The sequence below is a fragment of the Brachionichthys hirsutus genome, chromosome 13 (genome assembly GCF_040956055.1).
Source record: "Brachionichthys hirsutus isolate HB-005 chromosome 13, CSIRO-AGI_Bhir_v1, whole genome shotgun sequence".
Classification (NCBI taxonomy): Eukaryota; Metazoa; Chordata; class Actinopteri; order Lophiiformes; family Brachionichthyidae; genus Brachionichthys; species Brachionichthys hirsutus.
The window spans coordinates 12326145-12345238 of record NC_090909.1 but is presented as its reverse complement, the minus strand read 5'-3'; the positions used below and the strand labels follow the sequence as shown (position 1 = coordinate 12345238).

The following is a 19094-nucleotide window of genomic DNA, read 5'->3' as shown; positions in this document are numbered from 1 at the left end:
GGAAGACGTAGCAAACGTAGTGATCTACGCTACGCCTGTTCCTAATATGTCACGGAGAAGCCCTGGGTCCACACAGAGGGCTGCAGCCCCCCCCCCCCCCCCATTCACACCGTGCTTTTCAGACAGCTGATCCCCTTTTGTCTTGCTTTCATTTCTTTCCTTGTTGCGTAAAGAACATACATTTCACGGAGACGCCCTGAAGAAGACACGAACGCGTACAGACAGATGCAGATTTTCACGAGGGTAAAGTAGTCACCCCAGACAGCAACGGGGGGGGGGGGGGGGGGGTGGTACAACACTTTGTTGTTGCCATGCTGAAGCCTTTTCCCCCGGTCGCATGGTGAACGGCTGCTGAAAATAAGGGCGGCTCTCGGTGGCAAATGGATCCCAGAGCAGACGAAATGGGTTCCAGACTAAGAGTTACCACATGAGGCCCGGCAGAAGCGTAATCACACACAACCTTCATTAGCACAGCGTGCCAATATTAGCGCACGGTGTGCGCGAGTGCACGGAGACAGCCAGGCTCCTGGAAACAGACGCCGCAGCCTGAAGGTACGTCGGCGGAGGCCGATCAGCGCGTGTGTCTCTGTGGGCTGTTAAACATTCGTTAGGCGCCCCCGCTCTCCCGTTAGTGATCACGCCTTCTACTTTCATCTGAATAAATCACAGAAGAGATTACAGGTCAGAGGTCATATCAGAGGTTCCGGGAACAGAATGAAAGAGCTCTTCCTGTTGCTAAGATCAGCTGGACATCAAAAGCTAATCCTCAGCGGCCTGATAATGGCTATAAGTATAATCACGTATACATTTCTACAAGCAGAGACGTGGAGTACTGCAGGGATTTCTAAATGTATTAATAGTTAATGCTCCATATTATCCTTAGTGAGGAGAGTTCCTTCCAGGAGTTTGTGCATCAAAAACGTAATGATCGATTTTACATTTGTGTTCTCGTAGGCAATGCAGTACCAGTACCCTGTCTGGGTATCAGGTCCAGTGATACCCAATACCCTATCTGGGACAGTACCCTGTCTGGGTATCAGGTCCAGTGATACCCAGTACCCGGTCTGGGTATCAGGTCCAGTGATACCCAGTACCCTGTCTGGGCATCAGGTCCAGTGATACCCAGTACCCTATCTGGGACAGTACCCTGTCTGGGCATCAGGTCCAGTGATACCCAGTACCCTGTCTGGGTATCAGGTCCAGTTATACCCAGTACCCTATCTGGGACAGTACCCTGTCTGGGCATCAGGTCCAGTGATACCCAGTACCCTGTCTGGGTATCAGGTCCAGTTATACCCAGTACCCTATCTGGGTATCAGGTCCAGTGATACCCAGTACCCTATCTGGGACAGTACCCTGTCTGGGTATCAGGTCCAGTGATACCCAGTACCCTGTCTGGGTATCAGGTCCAGTGATACCCAATACCCTATCTGGGACAGTACCCTGTCTGGGTATCAGGTCCAGTGATGCCCAATACCCTATCTGGGACAGTACCCTGTCTGGGTATCAGGTCCAGTTATACCCAGGACCCTGTCTGGGTATCAGGTCCAGTGATACCCAGTACCCTGTCTGGGCATCAGGTCCAGTGATACCCAGTACCCTATCTGGGACAGTACCCTGTCTGGGCATCAGGTCCAGTGATACCCAGTACCCTGTCTGGGTATCAGGTCCAGTTATACCCAGTACCCTATCTGGGTATCAGGTCCAGTTATACCCAGTACCCTATCTGGGACAGTACCCTGTCTGGGCATCAGGTCCAGTGATACCCAGTACCCTGTCTGGGTATCAGGTCCAGTTATACCCAGTACCCTATCTGGGTATCAGGTCCAGTGATACCCAGTACCCTATCTGGGACAGTACCCTGTCTGGGTATCAGGTCCAGTGATACCCAGTACCCTGTCTGGGTATCAGGTCCAGTGATACCCAATACCCTATCTGGGACAGTACCCTGTCTGGGTATCAGGTCCAGTGATGCCCAATACCCTATCTGGGACAGTACCCTGTCTGGGTATCAGGTCCAGTGATGCCCAATACCCTATCTGGGACAGTACCCTGTCTGGGTATCAGGTCCAGTTATACCCAGTACCCTGTCTGGGTATCAGGTCCAGTGATACCCAGTACCCTGTCTGGGCATCAGGTCCAGTGATACCCAGTACCCTGTCTGGGTATCAGGTCCAGTTATACCCAGTACCCTATCTGGGTATCAGGTCCAGTTATACCCAGTACCCTATCTGGGTATCAGGTCCAGTTATACCCAGTACCCTATCTGGGACAGTACCCTGTCTGGGCATCAGGTCCAGTGATACCCAGTACCCTGTCTGGGTATCAGGTCCAGTTATACCCAGTACCCTATCTGGGTATCAGGTCCAGTGATACTCAGTACCCTATCTGGGACAGTACCCTGTCTGGGCATCAGGTCCAGTGATACCCAGTACCCTGTCTGGGTATCAGGTCCAGTTATACCCAGTACCCTGTCTGGGTATCAGGTCCAGTGATACCCAATACCCTATCTGGGACAGTACCCTGTCTGGGTATCAGGTCCAGTGATACCCAATACCCTATCTGGGACAGTACCCTGTCTGGGTATCAGGTCCAGTTATACCCAGTACCCTGTCTGGGTATCAGGTCCAGTTATACCCAGTACCCTGTCTGGGTATCAGGTCCAGTGATACCCAGTACCCTGTCTGGGACAGTACCCTGTCTGGGCATCAGGTCCAGTGATACCCAGTACCCTGTCTGGGAATCAGGTCCAGCTATACCCAGTACCCTATCTGGGTATCAGGTCCAGCTATACCCAGTACCCTGTCTGGGCATCAGGTCCAGTGATACCCAGTACCCTGTCTGGGTATCAGGTCCAGTTATACCCAGTACCCTATCTGGGACAGTACCCTGTCTGGGCATCAGGTCCAGTGATACCCAGTACCCTGTCTGGGTATCAGGTCCAGTTATACCCAGTACCCTATCTGGGTATCAGGTCCAGTGATACCCAGTACCCTATCTGGGACAGTACCCTGTCTGGGCATCAGGTCCAGTGATACCCAGTACCCTGTCTGGGTATCAGGTCCAGTTATACCCAGTACCCTGTCTGGGTATCAGGTCCAGTGATACCCAATACCCTATCTGGGACAGTACCCTGTCTGGGTATCAGGTCCAGTGATACCCAATACCCTATCTGGGACAGTACCCTGTCTGGGTATCAGGTCCAGTTATACCCAGTACCCTGTCTGGGTATCAGGTCCAGTTATACCCAGTACCCTGTCTGGGTATCAGGTCCAGTGATACCCAGTACCCTGTCTGGGACAGTACCCTGTCTGGGCATCAGGTCCAGTGATACCCAGTACCCTGTCTGGGAATCAGGTCCAGCTATACCCAGTACCCTATCTGGGTATCAGGTCCAGCTATACCCAGTACCCTGTCTGGGTATCAGGTCCAGTTATACCCAGTACCCTGTCTGCGACAGTACCCTGTCTGGGTATCAGGTCCAGTGATACCCAATACCCTATCTGGGACAGTACCCTGTCTGGGTATCAGGTCCAGTTATACCCAGTACCCTGTCTGGGTATCAGGTCCAGTGATACCCAGGACCCTGTCTGGGACAGTACCCTGTCTGGGCATCAGGTCCAGTGATACCCAGTACCCTGTCTGGGTATCAGGTCCAGTTATACCCAGTACCCTATCTGGGACAGTACCCTGTCTGGGCATCAGGTCCAGTGATACCCAGTACCCTGTCTGGGTATCAGGTCCAGTTATACCCAGTACCCTGTCTGGGTATCAGGTCCAGTTATACCCAGTACCCTATCTGGGTATCAGGTCCAGTTATACCCAGTACCCTGTCTGGGCATCAGGTCCAGTGATACCCAGTACCCTATCTGGGTATCAGGTCCAGCTATACCCAGTACCCTGTCTGGGTATCAGGTCCAGCTATACCCAGTACCCTATCTGGGTATCAGGTCCAGCTATACCCAGTACCCTGTCTGGGTATCAGGTCCAGTTATACCCAGTACCCTGTCTGGGTATCAGGTCCAGCTATACCCAGTACCCTATCTGGGTATCAGGTCCAGTGATACCCAGTACCCTGTCTGGGTATCAGGTCCAGTTATACCCAGTACCCTGTCTGGGTATCAGGTCCAGTTATACCCAGTACCCTGTCTGGGTATCAGCCCCAACCTCAATAAGATGCTGCGTTGGTCCATTTCAACCACATTGATACCAGAATCCTCAGGAACAAATCTTGTTCTGACTCAGATTGCCGAAACTCTCTCACCGAATGTGCGATCACTTCTAACGCACCTGAACTGGCGCCGTGCCGGGGCGTCCTGCATGGCACACGTGATGCCTCTACTGAAGCGGCGTGCGCTGCTGCTAGCGTTGCTCACCTGGGGTTCATCACCAGCCGTCTGAAGAAATAGGTCCAGGTGATGTAGTCCATGGCGTCCTGCTTGGAGGAGACGGTCCCTGCAGCAATCTCAGCGTTCAGATGGTCTGACAGCACGCCGAGGAGGCTGAGGGCAAACATTAGCATCAAAGTAGCATTCAAGTAGCACTCGATTAGCATCCAATTAGCATTCAATTAGCATCCAATTAGCATTCAAATGAGCCCTGTTTTATGTCATCAAACTCCCGACAAACCATTTTAATGCAAAATCTCAGCATTTTATTTTCATAACTATTTTAATCAACTTTAATATTGATTGAGTCTTGATATTTTCATCCTTTCTCAGACATCAGGTTGTCAGTGACCAAACCAATGATTCTGATTTCACATCCAATTGATCTGATCAATAGCTGATAAAAACAGCTTGAAAGATTATGAATGCAGCTTTGAAGAAGCAGTCGGGTCTTATTGGCTGCAATTTCAAGCCTGTTTTCGATCCTGATGGTGTTTAACATGTGGATGAAGAGTTTCAGAAAACTCTTATTTATTAATAAAAATTATATTAATAAGAACTAGAAAAGCTCTGAGAGCGCAGACCCCCCCCCAAGCAGCTCGTTCCCCTCCTAACTGGATTTACACCGTCCACATGGTGATCTGGATCAGCACCAGAAGGTTCTAGATTGTTCTTGGTGTCTTTATACACCAATCATGAAAAGTCAAAGTGAATCAATGTGTATTTGATTGTGTATTTTGAACTGATTCTAGAATCCATAAATGGGTTTTAATGTTAAAAAAATAATATTTTTTCCTGACTCCATTCTGGATAAGATCCAGATTAAATTCGGTGGTGAGATAGAGCCAGACATGCAGCGTGTGAAGCATCTAGAGAGCAGACATGCAGCGTGTGAAGCATCTAGAGCAGACATGCAGCGTGTGAAGCATCTAGAGAGCAGACATGCAGCGTGTGAAGCGTCTAGAGCAGACATGCAGCGTGTGAAGCGTCTAGAGAGCAGACATGCAGCGTGTGAAGCGTCTAGAGAGCAGACATGCAGCGTGTGAAGCGTCTAGAGAGCAGACATGCAGCGTGTGAAGCGTCTAGAGCAGACATGCAGCGTGTGAAGCGTCTAGAGAGCAGACATGCAGCGTGTGAAGCATCTAGAGAGCAGACATGCAGCGTGTGAAGCATCTAGAGAGCAGACATGCAGCGTGTGAAGCGTCTAGAGAGCAGACATGCAGCGTGTGAAGCGTCTAGAGAGCAGACATGCAGCGTGTGAAGCGTCTAGAGAGCAGACATGCAGCGTGTGAAGCGTCTAGAGAGCAGACATGCAGCGTGTGAAGCATCTAGAGAGCAGACATGCAGCGTGTGAAGCGTCTGGAGCAGACATGCAGCGTGTGAAGCGTCTAGAGAGCAGACATGCAGCGTGTGAAGCGTCTAGAGAGCAGACATGCAGCGTGTGAAGCGTCTAGAGCAGACATGCAGCGTGTGAAGCGTCTAGAGAGCAGACATGCAGCGTGTGAAGCGTCTAGAGCAGACATGCAGCGTGTGAAGCGTCTAGAGAGCAGACATGCAGCGTGTGAAGCATCTAGAGAGCAGACATGCAGCGTGTGAAGCGTCTGGAGCAGACATGCAGCGTGTGAAGCGTCTAGAGCAGACATGCAGCGTGTGAAGCGTCTAGAGAGCAGACATGCAGCGTGTGAAGCATCTAGAGAGCAGACATGCAGCGTGTGAAGCGTCTAGAGAGCAGACATGCAGCGTGTGAAGCATCTAGAGAGCAGACATGCAGCGTGTGAAGCATCTAGAGAGCAGACATGCAGCGTGTGAAGCATCTAGAGAGCAGACATGCAGCGTGTGAAGCATCTAGAGAGCAGACATGCAGCGTGTGAAGCGTCTAGAGAGCAGACATGCAGCGTGTGAAGCGTCTAGAGAGCAGACATGCAGCGTGCGAAGCGTCTAGAGAGCAGACATGCAGCGTGTGAAGCGTCTAGAGCAGACATGCAGCGTGTGAAGCGTCTAGAGAGCAGACATGCAGCGTGTGAAGCATCTAGAGAGCAGACATGCAGCGTGTGAAGCGTCTAGAGCAGACATGCAGCGTGTGAAGCGTCTAGAGCAGACATGCAGCGTGTGAAGCGTCTAGAGAGCAGACATGCAGCGTGTGAAGCGTCTAGAGAGCAGACATGCAGCGTGTGAAGCGTCTAGAGCAGACATGCAGCGTGTGAAGCATCTAGAGAGCAGACATGCAGCGTGCGAAGCGTCTAGAGCAGACATGCAGCGTGTGAAGCGTCTAGAGAGCAGACATGCAGCGTGTGAAGCGTCTAGAGAGCAGACATGCAGCGTGTGAAGCATCTAGAGAGCAGACATGCAGCGTGTCCCTACCTGGACTCAACAGGGAAAGGTTCATAGATGAACTTCTTGTAAAAGTCCTTCTTGATGTCGTGGACGAAGATTACTGCTTTGCCCTCGTCATCAAACTGAGGCCGACCTGCTCGTCCCATCATCTGCAGAACATCTGGATACACGGAGTACGTACAATACAAAGTTTTAACCTGTCCATTCCTGAAATCTCAATGTCAAGTATTAAATAGCTGATTTAACGCAGAATCACGATGTAAATATCAAGCTTTTTCTGTGTACAAGTACTCTGCTGTGTACCTGTAATGGGGTAGTCCACATAGCGCCTGGATTTCCCATCATAGTACTCGGTTCCCTTGACAACCACCAGGTGAGCAGGGAAGTTCACTCCCCAGGCCAGAGTACTTGTAGCGATCAGCACCTGCGGAGATTAGTGCAAAATGAAATGAATACTAAGGTGTGATCGGTGTGTGTGTGTGTGATCGGCGTGTGTGTGTGTGTGATCGGTGTGTGTGATCGGCTTGTGTGTGATCGGTGTGTGTGATCAGCGTGTGTGTGTGTGTGATCGGTGTGTGTGTGTGATCGGTGTGTGTGTGATCGGTGTGTCCGATCGGTGTGTGTGTGATCGGTGCGTGTGTGTGATCAGTGCGTGTGATCAGTGTGTGTGATCGGTGTGTGTGTAATCGGTGTGTGTGATCGGTGTGTGTGTGTGTGTGTGTGTGATCGGTGTGTGTGTGATCGGCGTGTGTGTGATCGGCGTGTGTGTGATCGGTGTGTGTGTGTGATCGGTGTGTGTGTGATCGGTGTGTCTGATCGGTGTGTGTGTGATCGGTGCGTGTGTGTGATCAGTGCGTGATCAGTTTGTGTGATCTGCGTGTGTGTGATCGGTGTGTGTGTGTGTGATCGGTGTGTGTGTGATCGGTGTGTGTGTGTGATCGGTGTGCGTGTGATTGGTGCGTGTGTGTGATCAGTGTTTGTGTGATCGGCGTGTGTGTGATCGGCGTGTGTGTGATCGGTGTGTGTGTGATCGGCGTGTGTGTGATTGGCGTGTGTGTGATCGGCGTGTGTGTGATCGGTGCGTGTGTGATCAGTGTGTGTGTGATTGGTGCGTGTGTGATGGGTGCGTGTGTGATCATGCGTGTGTGATGGGTGCGTGTGTGATCGGTGCGTGTGATCGGCGTGTGTGCGTGATCGGTGTGTGTGTGTGTGATCGGGGTGTGTGTGTGTGTGTGTGATCGGGGTGTGTGTGTGTGATCGGCGTGTGTGTGATCGGTGTGTGTGTGTGCGATCGGCGTGTGTGTGTGTGATCGGCGTGTGTGTGATCGGTGTGTGTGTGTGTGATCGCCGTGTGTGTGTGTGTGATCGGTGTGTGTGTGTGTGTGATCGGTGCGTGTGATTGGCGTGTGTGTGATCGGCGTGTGTGTGATCGGTGTGTGTGTGATCGGTGCGCGTGATCGGTGCGTGTGTGATCGGTGCGTGTGTGATTGGTGTGTGTGTGATCGGTGCGTGTGTGATCGGTGTGTGTGTGTTCGGTGTGTGTGTGATCGGTGTGTGTGTGATTGGTGCGTGTGTGATCGGTGTGTGTGTGATCGGTGTGTGTGTGATCGGTGCGCGTGATCGGCGTGTGTGTGATCGGTGCGTGTGTGATCGGTGTGTGTGTGATCGGCGTGTGTGTGATCGGCGCGTGTGTGATCGGTGCGTGTGTGATCGGTGTGTGTGTGATCGGCGTGTGTGTGATTGGCGTGTGTGTGATCGGCGTGTGTGTGATTGGCGTGTGTGTGATTGGCGTGTGTGTGATCGGTGTGTGTGTGATCGGCGTGTGTGTGATTGGCGTGTGTGTGATTGGCGTGTGTGTGATCGGTGTGTGTGTGATCGGTGTGTGTGTGCTACCGTCTCCACGAGGCCTCAACCTTTTCTAAAATGTCAACAGTCTCCGTATTCGGGGCGAAATGACGAGTAGTTTAGGAAATAGCATAACATTAGTGCTGTCATTAGTGCCCCGTGTGGTTGAGCTGCTTATCTCAACGCAGGCGGCATCAAAAATATATTCTGGCGTTGATGACATCACGAATCCATCGCTACCCAATGTGTGAGCGTGTTGTGGCTGTCAGAGGGCTGCAGAATGTAAGATGAAACAGCTTCAGCCTGAGTGCAGATGCTGAACGCTCCGATTACCAAAAGGCAATGTTCTGAAATGAAGGTTTGTGAGTCCAGCCTGGTTTATGTGTCTCGTTAAATAATAAACTCTCCTCTGGGCAAAGTCTGAGTTGGTTTGTCTAAAAGTCTCTTGCATGATGGACATGTAAATATAACTGGCTGGTTCATACCTGGATTTTACAGTTGACAAACAGCTCCTCAACCGTCTTCCTGTCTCTCTCATGGAGGCCTGCGTGATGCATCCCGATGCCAAAAGCCAGAGTCAGCTTCAGGTTGGAGTCCCTCACGGTGGCGATGATGTCCTCGATCTGCACACAGACCAGAGCCCCCAAGTTCACCAACAAACAGACGCAGCGATGCCCATCAGGAAAACCAGAGTAGAACCAGGAGAACGTAGACCCCCGTACAGAGAGAACGTAGACCCCCGTACAGAGAGAGAACGTAGACCCCCGTACAGAGAGAACGTAGACCCCCGTACAGAGAGAGAACGTAGACCCCCGTACAGAGAGAACGTAGACCCCCGTACAGAGAGAACGTAGACCCCCGTACAGAGAGAACGTAGACCCCCGTACAGAGAGAACGTAGACCCCCGTACAGAGAGAACGTAGACCCCCGTACAGAGAGAGAACGTAGACCCCCGTACAGAGAGAACGTAGACCCCCGTACAGAGAGAGAACCTAGACCCCCGTACAGAGAGAGAACGTAGACCCCCGTACAGAGAGAGAACGTAGACCCCCGTACAGAGAGAACGTAGACCCCGTACAGAGAGAACGTAGATCCCCGTACAGAGAGAGAACGTAGACCCCCGTACAGAGAGAACGTAGACCCCCGTACAGAGAGAACGTAGATCCCCGTACAGAGAGAACGTAGACCCCCGTACAGAGAGAGAACGTAGACCCCCGTACAGAGAGAACGTAGACCCCCGTACAGAGAAAGAACGTAGACCCCCGTACAGAGAGAGAACGTAGACCCCCGTACGGAGAGAGAACGTAGACCCCCGTACAGAGAGAGAACGTAGACCCCCGTACAGAGAGAACGTAGACCCCCGTACAGAGAAAGAACGTAGACCCCCGTACAGAGAGAGAACGTAGACCCCCGTACGGAGAGAGAACGTAGACCCCCGTACAGAGAGAGAACGTAGACCCCCGTACAGAGAGAGAACGTAGACCCCCGTACAGAGAGAACGTAGACCCCCGTACAGAGAGAACGTAGACCCCCGTACAGAGAGAGAACGTAGACCCCCGTACAGAGAGAGAACGTAGACCCCCGTACAGAGAGAACGTAGACCCCCGTACAGAGAGAGAACGTAGACCCCCGTACAGAGAGAGAACGTAGACCCCCGTACGGAGAGAGAACGTAGAATCCTGTACAGAGAGAGAACGTAGACCCCCGTACAGAGAGAACGTAGACCCCCGTACAGAGAGAACGTAGATCCCCGTACAGAGAGAACGTAGACCCCCGTACAGAGAGAGAACGTAGACCCCCGTACAGAGAGAACGTAGACCCCCGTACAGAGAGAACGTAGACCCCCGTACAGAGAGAACGTAGACCCCCGTACAGAGAGAGAACGTAGACCCCCGTACAGAGAGAACGTAGACCCCCGTACAGAGAGAACGTAGAATCCCGTACAGAGAGAACGTAGAATCCCGTACAGAGAGAGAACGTAGACCCCCCGTACAGAGAGAACGTAGACCCCCGTACAGAGAGAACGTAGACCCCCGTACAGAGAGAACGTAGACCCCCGTACAGAGAGAGAACGTAGAATCCCGTACAGAGAGAACGTAGACCCCCGTACAGAGAGAACGTAGAATCCCGTACAGAGAGAGAACGTAGACCCCCCGTACAGAGAGAACGTAGACCCCCGTACAGAGAGAACGTAGACCCCCGTACAGAGAGAACGTAGACCCCCGTACAGAGAGAGAACGTAGACCCCCGTACAGAGAGAACGTAGACCCCCGTACAGAGAGAACGTAGACCCCCGTACAGAGAGAACGTAGACCCCCGTACAGAGAGAGAACGTAGACCCCCGTACAGAGAGAACGTAGACCCCCGTACAGAGAGAACGTAGACCCCCGTACAGAGAGAACGTAGACCCCCGTACAGAGAGAACGTAGACCCCCGTACAGAGAGAACGTAGAATCCCGTACAGAGAGAACGTAGAATCCCGTACAGAGAGAGAACGTAGACCCCCCGTACAGAGAGAACGTAGACCCCCGTACAGAGAGAACGTAGACCCCCGTACAGAGAGAACGTAGACCCCCGTACAGAGAGAGAACGTAGAATCCCGTACAGAGAGAACGTAGACCCCCGTACAGAGAGAACGTAGAATCCCGTACAGAGAGAGAACGTAGACCCCCCGTACAGAGAGAACGTAGACCCCCGTACAGAGAGAACGTAGACCCCCGTACAGAGAGAACGTAGACCCCCGTACAGAGAGAGAACGTAGACCCCCGTACAGAGAGAACGTAGACCCCCGTACAGAGAGAACGTAGACCCCCGTACAGAGAGAACGTAGACCCCCGTACAGAGAGAGAACGTAGAAAACATTCACTGGACAAAACACGAAATGGAAACTGTTCGTGAAACACAAATCGCAAACAGAATATCCATAAAAAACAAGACAAAGAACCCAACGTGAAAGGGTTTCAGGATCAAAGGTTTTAAAGCACTGCTGGAGAGGCTGCGTCATTGTGAAATTATATTCCTGTTGAGTATTCGTATATATTATTGGTTCCTTTGTCTATTCCTGCATTACGTACATCCTGTTCATGATTCTGTTTCTGTGCTGATATAACTTCCCGATGGGATTATTAAGGTGATGCCTCTCAACGCCTCCATCGTGCTGCATCCTCTCGTGCATGCGAGGTGGGCGGTCACCTCTCTCTCGTCCTGGTGCAGCCACTGTTTGGGGTCATCCTCTGTTGCTAGGTAGGCGATGAGGTCCAAGGCAGTGAGGCGTGTCTGCCGTCGTGACGAGACGAAAATCAACACGGGCTTGGCTGGCGAGTGGATCCGAATGGCTGTAAAAGTGAGAGGATGTAAGTTTGATATCATGTGTGAAAGACGGTCTTCTCTAAGGGTGCGTTCCCACTGCGCCAAGAGGACTCGGTTCCTTCGGGAGCAAATTCCTGCATTTATAATTCGCTGAAAGGTCTGCGTTCACACTGATTTCTTCACGGAACGAACTTTCTGAGCAGCGTCGCGTGGCTGAAAGGGGCGCTCGTCGATTGGACAAAGTAGGAGGGGAAGTCCCGCCCTCTCCCATGTTTTTTTTTTTGAGTGCGCCGTTACGGCTGCTGCTCCTTTAGGGAGGGAATCTCATTTAGTTCTGGCCTAAATCATAAATGTTACACAACGCTAGTCGTTTTTAACAAACACAAAGTCTCCGGATCAGTTCAGAACTACGGAATGAGAAACTATCGCTGCTGAACAGCTGATTCTCCGCTCCGCGCTGGACTGTTAAAGCGCCGTGGAGCTGCAGGGAGAAGTCGCGTCAGTTACCGGTGATACGTAGCTGGTTCTGAACAAAATATTAAAGTATTATAACGCATATTTAGTTAATGAAATCTACACACAGCGGTACATATTTCGCCACTTTTATTTTTTTTGGAGCAGCTTGGAGTACTCGCTGTACTTCCTCTTCCGGAGACGCACCGCGTAGCGTCACTACGTACGTTGCTCCATCCTTTGCTCCGCCCAAAGGGACCGAGACCCTCATTTTCAGGCGGACTTTTTTAATCCTCTCCAGAGTCCGGAGGCGCGTTCCCACTGGCCCAAACGGAGCGGATTATCCGAGGAAAGGAACTCTGGTCCGTTTAAAAGGGAGCAAACTGCGCAGTGGGAACGCACCCTTAGTACCCCAACTTCCTTATCCTGTCTTCGGGACCTTGCCCTAATCCAATTCATCCCTGATGCCCGGTAGATATTTAGGCTGAAACAAAGCCATTAACTGAAACATCCATCCATCCCTCCATCCCTCCCTCCCTCCCTCCAACCTGCACACAGAAATGATGAGCGTCTCACATCGGACCCACAGACTAATCAAACAGTGCTGCAGCCCGCCGGGGGCGGAGCCACCAGCGAGCTGAAGGTGCAGAGTCGATGCAGATGATCTGCAGAGCGGCACCTTGGAAGGTCGGCTTGTTCATGCTGGCCATGCGGGGGCAGTAGTGCTGGCCGGGGAAACCACTGATGTGAGCCTCCAGTGGGACAGGGCGAACCGACGGGCGGAAGTTAAACAAGCCCACCTGTCGGGCAGAGGAGGCGGGGTTAGAGTGACCAGCTGACACCGGGAAGGCTCACCTGGCTGGAATGTCAACTGTGTTTGTACAATGTTGTCGTACCTCGACATGCGATAATTCGTTAAGTCGTTCCTGGACCGAGCTCCTAACTCAAATATAGAATAACTGAAAACAATTTAATCCGTTCCGGCGTCTAAAAACACTCAAATCAGCGCGAATAACACTGGAAATAACGTTTTTAGTTGTTATATAAATACACACACGGATATAATAAATGATATGCAGTATTACTGTAAGATAAAATGTGTTTTTGTTATGAATTTTACCTTCGAGACAGACGCTAGCGCTAACAGCGGTGGGGGGGGGGCGGTGGGTGTTGGACGGTACAAAACACTTTATGCAGTACTTGTACCTTGTAGGTACTCGTACAGAAACTTAGGCCTAATACATATGTGTCAAACTCAAGGCCCGGGGGCCAATGTGGCCCGCAAGAGCTTTGTGCAGACATTTGTTTTAGTAAAATGCTGAAAAGTGAAAGTGAATCAGAGTTGATGTGTATTTGTAACTGATTCTTAATCTGTAAATGGTTTTAATGTTAAAATTAAATATTTGTTGCTGACTCCATTCTGGATCCGACCCAGATGATATTCAGTGGTGAGATAGAGCCCCCCCCCCCACCCTACATGACTGTGTTAAATTCCCTAAATATCGGTCAATAATCAATGGAGATATTGAAGAACTAATTACAGACAGACGCCGATTACATAACCTCGGCGGATATTATTACAGCAGTAAGGTATCGATATATTTTTAGGACTATGTAATATTTGTAGTTTAATTAAGTATGTAGTAGTAAATACAGTTATTTAGCAGCATGTTAAGGAGTAGTTACATTTATTTACATTACATTACATTTAGTTACATTTACACAATGTTACATTTACATCTGGCTCTTTGAGGGCAGCCATAATGCTGATGTGGCCCTCTGAGAACACGAGTCTGACACCCCGGCTCTAATAGTTGTGCCTCTGGAAGGTTCTGTGTACTCTGTGTGAGGATTGTACGTATCGATACCGGACCTGTCCGATGCCCAGCCAGTCCGCCAGGTCGCGGGCGTTGGCCAGCGCCGTGGACAGACCCACGACTCGGACACTCTTCGAGGTGTGGGACGAGATGAAGTTGGTCCTGGACACGATGACTTCCAGCACGGGACCTCTGTCCTCCCCTGAAAACAGTCCAATCAGAAGTCAGCCGAACCAACACAAGAACAGGAGGAACATTTGTGTCCGTGCACAGACCGACCAATTACAGACACACAACCAAATAAAACACACAAACCAGCAATAACAGACAGAATGGATGAGTGAAGACGAGCTGCTCCCGGAACAGATCGCTTCACCTCGTCATTCAGGAAACAGGAAGTACGTTATTTACAAATCCTTACAGACGCTCCATTTCCCTTTTCCACAGCGTTCCAGTGGGTTGCAGGTTGGATTCCTGCATCAGAGCGACCCCCTCCCCCCCCCCCCCGGTGCTCCTTCTCACCCAGCAGGTGGATCTCGTCGATGATCAGAATGGCCACCTTCTGAACGTAGCTCCGGTTCTGCCAGCTGCGGCTCACGCCGTCCCACTTCTCCGGCGTGGTGACGATGAGGTCAGCCTGGGCGATCGCCCTCATGTCTGGAGTCACGTCGCCCGTCAGCTCCACGACTCTGCAGCCAGGCAGGAAGAGGCCCCGTCATTCCCGAATCCCCCCCCCCCCGTCTCTGAGCCGTCTCACTTACTTCTTCCTGAGCTTCTCCTCTATCCGGACCTTCCAGTCCTCCATCCTCTCCCTGACCAGGGCCTTCAGGGGGGCGATGTACACCACCTGAGCACGCAGCGACAAACAAGGAGCTTCCTGACGCTGGACTTGCACCGACACGTTCAGCCCGTTGCACAAACCTTAGCAGCTGGGTACTGAGTGAAGACCCGGAACATGGCCAGCTCTGCTGCCACGGTTTTCCCAGAGCCCGTCGGCGCTCCCAGCAGGACGTTGGTGTCGGAATGGTAGAGCGTGTGGAAGATCTGCGTCTGAATGGGGTTGAAGTGCGTGAACTTGTACAGGCTCTCGTACGCACAGTTATTCAGAGCCGAGACGGGCAACGGCTGAAGGTCCAGGAGCTCTGATAGGGAGAGAAGGAGCCCAGATCAGGTTTGGGAACAACAAACCCCAGAACACATCCGTTAAGGCAGTGCTCCTCAATTAGTTTCTGTCACGCCCCCCCTAGGAAGAAAAAAACATCCCCCCCCGAAAAAAAACCCCACTCTTGTATCCTTATTAACATACAAAGAAATATGAAAAAGAAAGAAATATAGATCAACTTACAACAAAGAATAACTTTATTACCATTTTTTAAGACTGCAACAGAAAATATTTGAAGTGCATCAATTCGCCTGAAATTTTAATCCTTAAACTACAATTTATACAATTAAATAATAAATTTAATTAAATAACATCAATAAATAATAATAAATTAAATTAGGGTGAGTGAGGATCAGGGTGGGTACCGGTGTGGGGGGGGGTTAGGGTTAGGGTGAGTGAGGATCAGGGTGTGTACCGGTGTGGGGGGGGGGTTAGGGTGAGTGAGGATCAGGGTGTGTACCGGTTGGGGGGGGGGTTAGGGTGAGTGAGGATCAGGGTGTGTACCGGTGTGGGGGGGGGTTAGGGTGAGTGAGGATCAGGGTGGGTACCGGTGTGGGGGGGGGGGGGGGGGGTTAGGGTGAGTGAGGATCAGGGTGTGTACCGGTGTGGGGGGGTGTCTTTCTGGGAGGATGAGGTTCTGGAAGTTCATAATGCAGACGGCCTCGGCCCCGAGCCAGCGGTCGGACACCGCCTTTATGTAGTACTGGGAGGGCAGGGGCTCAAAGATGGGTATGGTGAAGACGATGTTCTGAGGCTCCCCTGATATCACCTGCAAGGAACAAACACACTCAGAAAGGGGCGTGAACCAAGGACACACAGCAACACGCATACCTGCTTCTTCTGCAGCAGGAAGTACTCCGAGTGGTAGATGTGATTATTGATGGGATCCTCCCCCCACAGCCACCAGGGCTCGCCAACCGACCCGTGGACCTGGTTCAGGGAGAAAAGCCAAACCTCCCATCACGGAGCCGCTTCCAAAGGAGCTGGGAGGCCTGCAGCGGTGCGAAGGCCGGCGGCGGCCGGCGGGAACGGACGCCGTGGAGAGCGCACGCTAAACAGCTGCGCTCGCTTTCACGACTTTTTACGTATTGCACGAGGGAACCTGAGAGCGATGATCAAACGGTCGTCAGCTCTGACGTCCCCTAGCACCGCCCCCAAGCCTGTCTTGGGGGCGGTGCCACAGTGTTTGTGCCACAGATGGAGGCGAGGATCTATAAGCATGTCTCTGTTCTAGCCAAATGAATCTTTAAAACAATAGTTTGTTATATGCCTATATAAATATATACATATATAAACATGTACGAGTATCTGTGGGCCGAATCCGTCAGAAGCTTCATTAGCAGAGGACGCGGAACACAAGCAAAGACGACGGCCGGTAAATCCAAACATTTCACTCCTAAATATTCCATCTCTTCCTTTAACAATTAATGATTAAATGTTTTCTGTGTTTTTGAAGCTCCTGCTACATTTAACTCATTCAGTGCCAGCCGCTGACCGGTACGCTCATTATGCACCATGACCGAACACCGAACGAAAGCGTAAAGTCTCTTCTTTCATCAGGAGATAAACGTGTGTTCCTCGCGTTTTTCCTTCTGGAGTTATTGGCCGTTGAGGAGAGGCAAGATTTCACCAAATGGTCGAGCCCATTTGTCCTGGTTCTGATCCTGGATCAGGGCTAAGCCACCCAGTCCTTCGTTACCACTCTACCCAGCAGACATCGCTGATTGGACGGCAACATTTTAGCAGCCAACCTCCCACCACAACGAGCCTTTTCTCCTCCTCAGATTCTGATATATTCAATAAATGCCCCCCCCCCCCCTTCAATAAGTGTTGCCCAAGATATTTGGCGACACTTGAAGATGAAAAACGAAGGTAACAGTTACAGTCCCACAGTCGGACAGGCCATCGACGCTCACCTGGTCATTCCAGCGAAAGTCAGGCGTGATGATGAGACGCACACGCAACACAGTGCGCGTGATTGGCTGGATGCTGGCCTCCACTGCAATGGAAGGGATCTGGTGGGCGCACTGCTTGACATTTAACCCCATGTTGACATGGTGCAGCATGTGACCTGGATCAACAGATCAAACATTAGTGGGCTATAAGTGCGCACACACACACACACACAAACTATTGTACTAACTGGTGATGAATCTCACTCTCGTCAAATTGTAGTCATTGTAGTCAAGCGTTTTTACAAAGGCTTCAATGCAGAGACGGAAATAGTCCATGTAAATGTGAAAACTGAGGTGATGATCCTGATCATTCCAAACTTTACAAAAGCTGTGTTCCGTTGACTCTGCTGTATTTCTCAGATTGTTGAAAGAAAAATCAAACTGGAAAGTTTTCATGGCAGAAGTGCACAAATAATTCTCCTTTATCTTTGGGCGAAGCACTGTCACGTGAAGAATCGCACAACAAAGGCCAATAAGAATGAATGGAGACCATCATCCTGAGAAAGAGTTGAAAATGGATTGGACATGTACTGAGAAATGATCAGAAAGAGCACAGCACTATACGGGACACCGGTGGGGAGGTGGAAACAAAGACGACCTAAGGTCACCAAGCACAGAACGGTGGCAGAAGAGATGAAGGGTCTCAGCCACACATGGGAAAGCATCCGGAGAGTGGCCCAGGACAGAAGGAGAGTGGCCCTGGACAGAAGGAGAGTGGCCCTGGACAGAAGGAGAGTGGCCCCAGACAGAAGGAGAGTGGCCCCGGACAGAAGTGGAGTGGCCCCGGACAGAAGGAGAGTGGCCCCGGACAGAAGTGGAGTGGCCCCGGACAGAAGGAGAGTGGCCCCGGACAGAAGGAGAGTGGCCCTGGACAGAAGGAGAGTGGCCCAGGACAGAAGGAGAGGCCCTGGACAGAAGAAGAGTGGCCCTGGACAGAAGTGGAGTGGCCCCGGACAGAAGGAGAGTGTCCCTGGACAGAAGGAGAGTGGCCCAGGACAGAAGTGGAGTGGCCCTGGACAGAAGGAGAGTGGCCCTGGACAGAGGGAGAGTGTCCCTGGACAGAAGGAGAGTGGCCCTGGACAGAAGGAGAGTGGCCCTGGACAGAGGGAGAGTGTCCCTGGACAGAAGGAGAGTGGCCCTGGACAGAAGGAGAGTGGCCCTGGACAGAAGGAGAGTGGCCCCGGACAGAAGTGGAGTGGCCCCGGACAGAAGGGGAGTGGCCCTGGACAGAAGGAGTGGCCCTGGACAGAAGGAGAGTGGCCCTGGACAGAAGTGGAGTGGCCCAAAAATAAACCATTTTTTATCAAGTCTGTGTAACACATTAAATTCAGTGTTTTGTTCTGGGTTTGTTTTTTACCGATCTCGTCCTTCTTCATCTCCTTTAGCTTGTCCACAGTTAAATTCTTCTCCTCCAAGCGGTTCAACACAACGTGGCTCAGACTGGCGAACTGGCGGAGAGGGTGGGAAAACCCCCAGAGCCGCTTGTCAATCACCTTGCAGAGCGTGAGCAGCCGGTAGGTCATGACCGGCCACTGCCTCCTCAGGGCAATCTCGAACAACGCTCTGGTGATCCTTGCAGCGTTCTGGGAGAGGAAAAGGGGAACCAGAATCAGTCCCAGAGGACGGCGCTCTCAAGCTGCAGGAAAACAAAGGCTGGTGGAGGTCAGCTGTCATCCGCCGGGTGCCGACCAATCAGGCTGCGATTGGGCGTGCTAGATGTAAATGTGATCTGATTGGCTGTGAGAGGTCAACTGTGCGGTTGTAAACAAACAGACTTCAAATTAACTTCACCATCAGTTCAAACTTTGACCCGGATAAATCGACTCTGCCC

General features: G+C 51.5%; 1 protein-coding gene across 1 annotated transcript in view; it reads right to left on the bottom strand.

The window, feature by feature from the left end:
* The window catches only part of ascc3 (activating signal cointegrator 1 complex subunit 3), an 87802-nt gene that overhangs the window by 7541 nt on the left and 61167 nt on the right, over window positions 1-19094 (bottom strand). The window contains exons 20-33 of the mRNA XM_068746803.1: window positions 18621-18846; window positions 17225-17379; window positions 16140-16238; window positions 15910-16077; window positions 15068-15286; window positions 14908-14993; window positions 14669-14835; window positions 14203-14348; window positions 13009-13129; window positions 11760-11902; window positions 9053-9190; window positions 7026-7146; window positions 6750-6882; window positions 4377-4502 (exon numbers count right to left, since the gene is read on the bottom strand). Of these exons, the coding sequence (XP_068602904.1) occupies window positions 4377-4502; window positions 6750-6882; window positions 7026-7146; window positions 9053-9190; window positions 11760-11902; window positions 13009-13129; window positions 14203-14348; window positions 14669-14835; window positions 14908-14993; window positions 15068-15286; window positions 15910-16077; window positions 16140-16238; window positions 17225-17379; window positions 18621-18846 (2048 nt within the window). The remainder of the gene's footprint in view (window positions 1-4376; window positions 4503-6749; window positions 6883-7025; window positions 7147-9052; window positions 9191-11759; window positions 11903-13008; window positions 13130-14202; window positions 14349-14668; window positions 14836-14907; window positions 14994-15067; window positions 15287-15909; window positions 16078-16139; window positions 16239-17224; window positions 17380-18620; window positions 18847-19094) is intronic.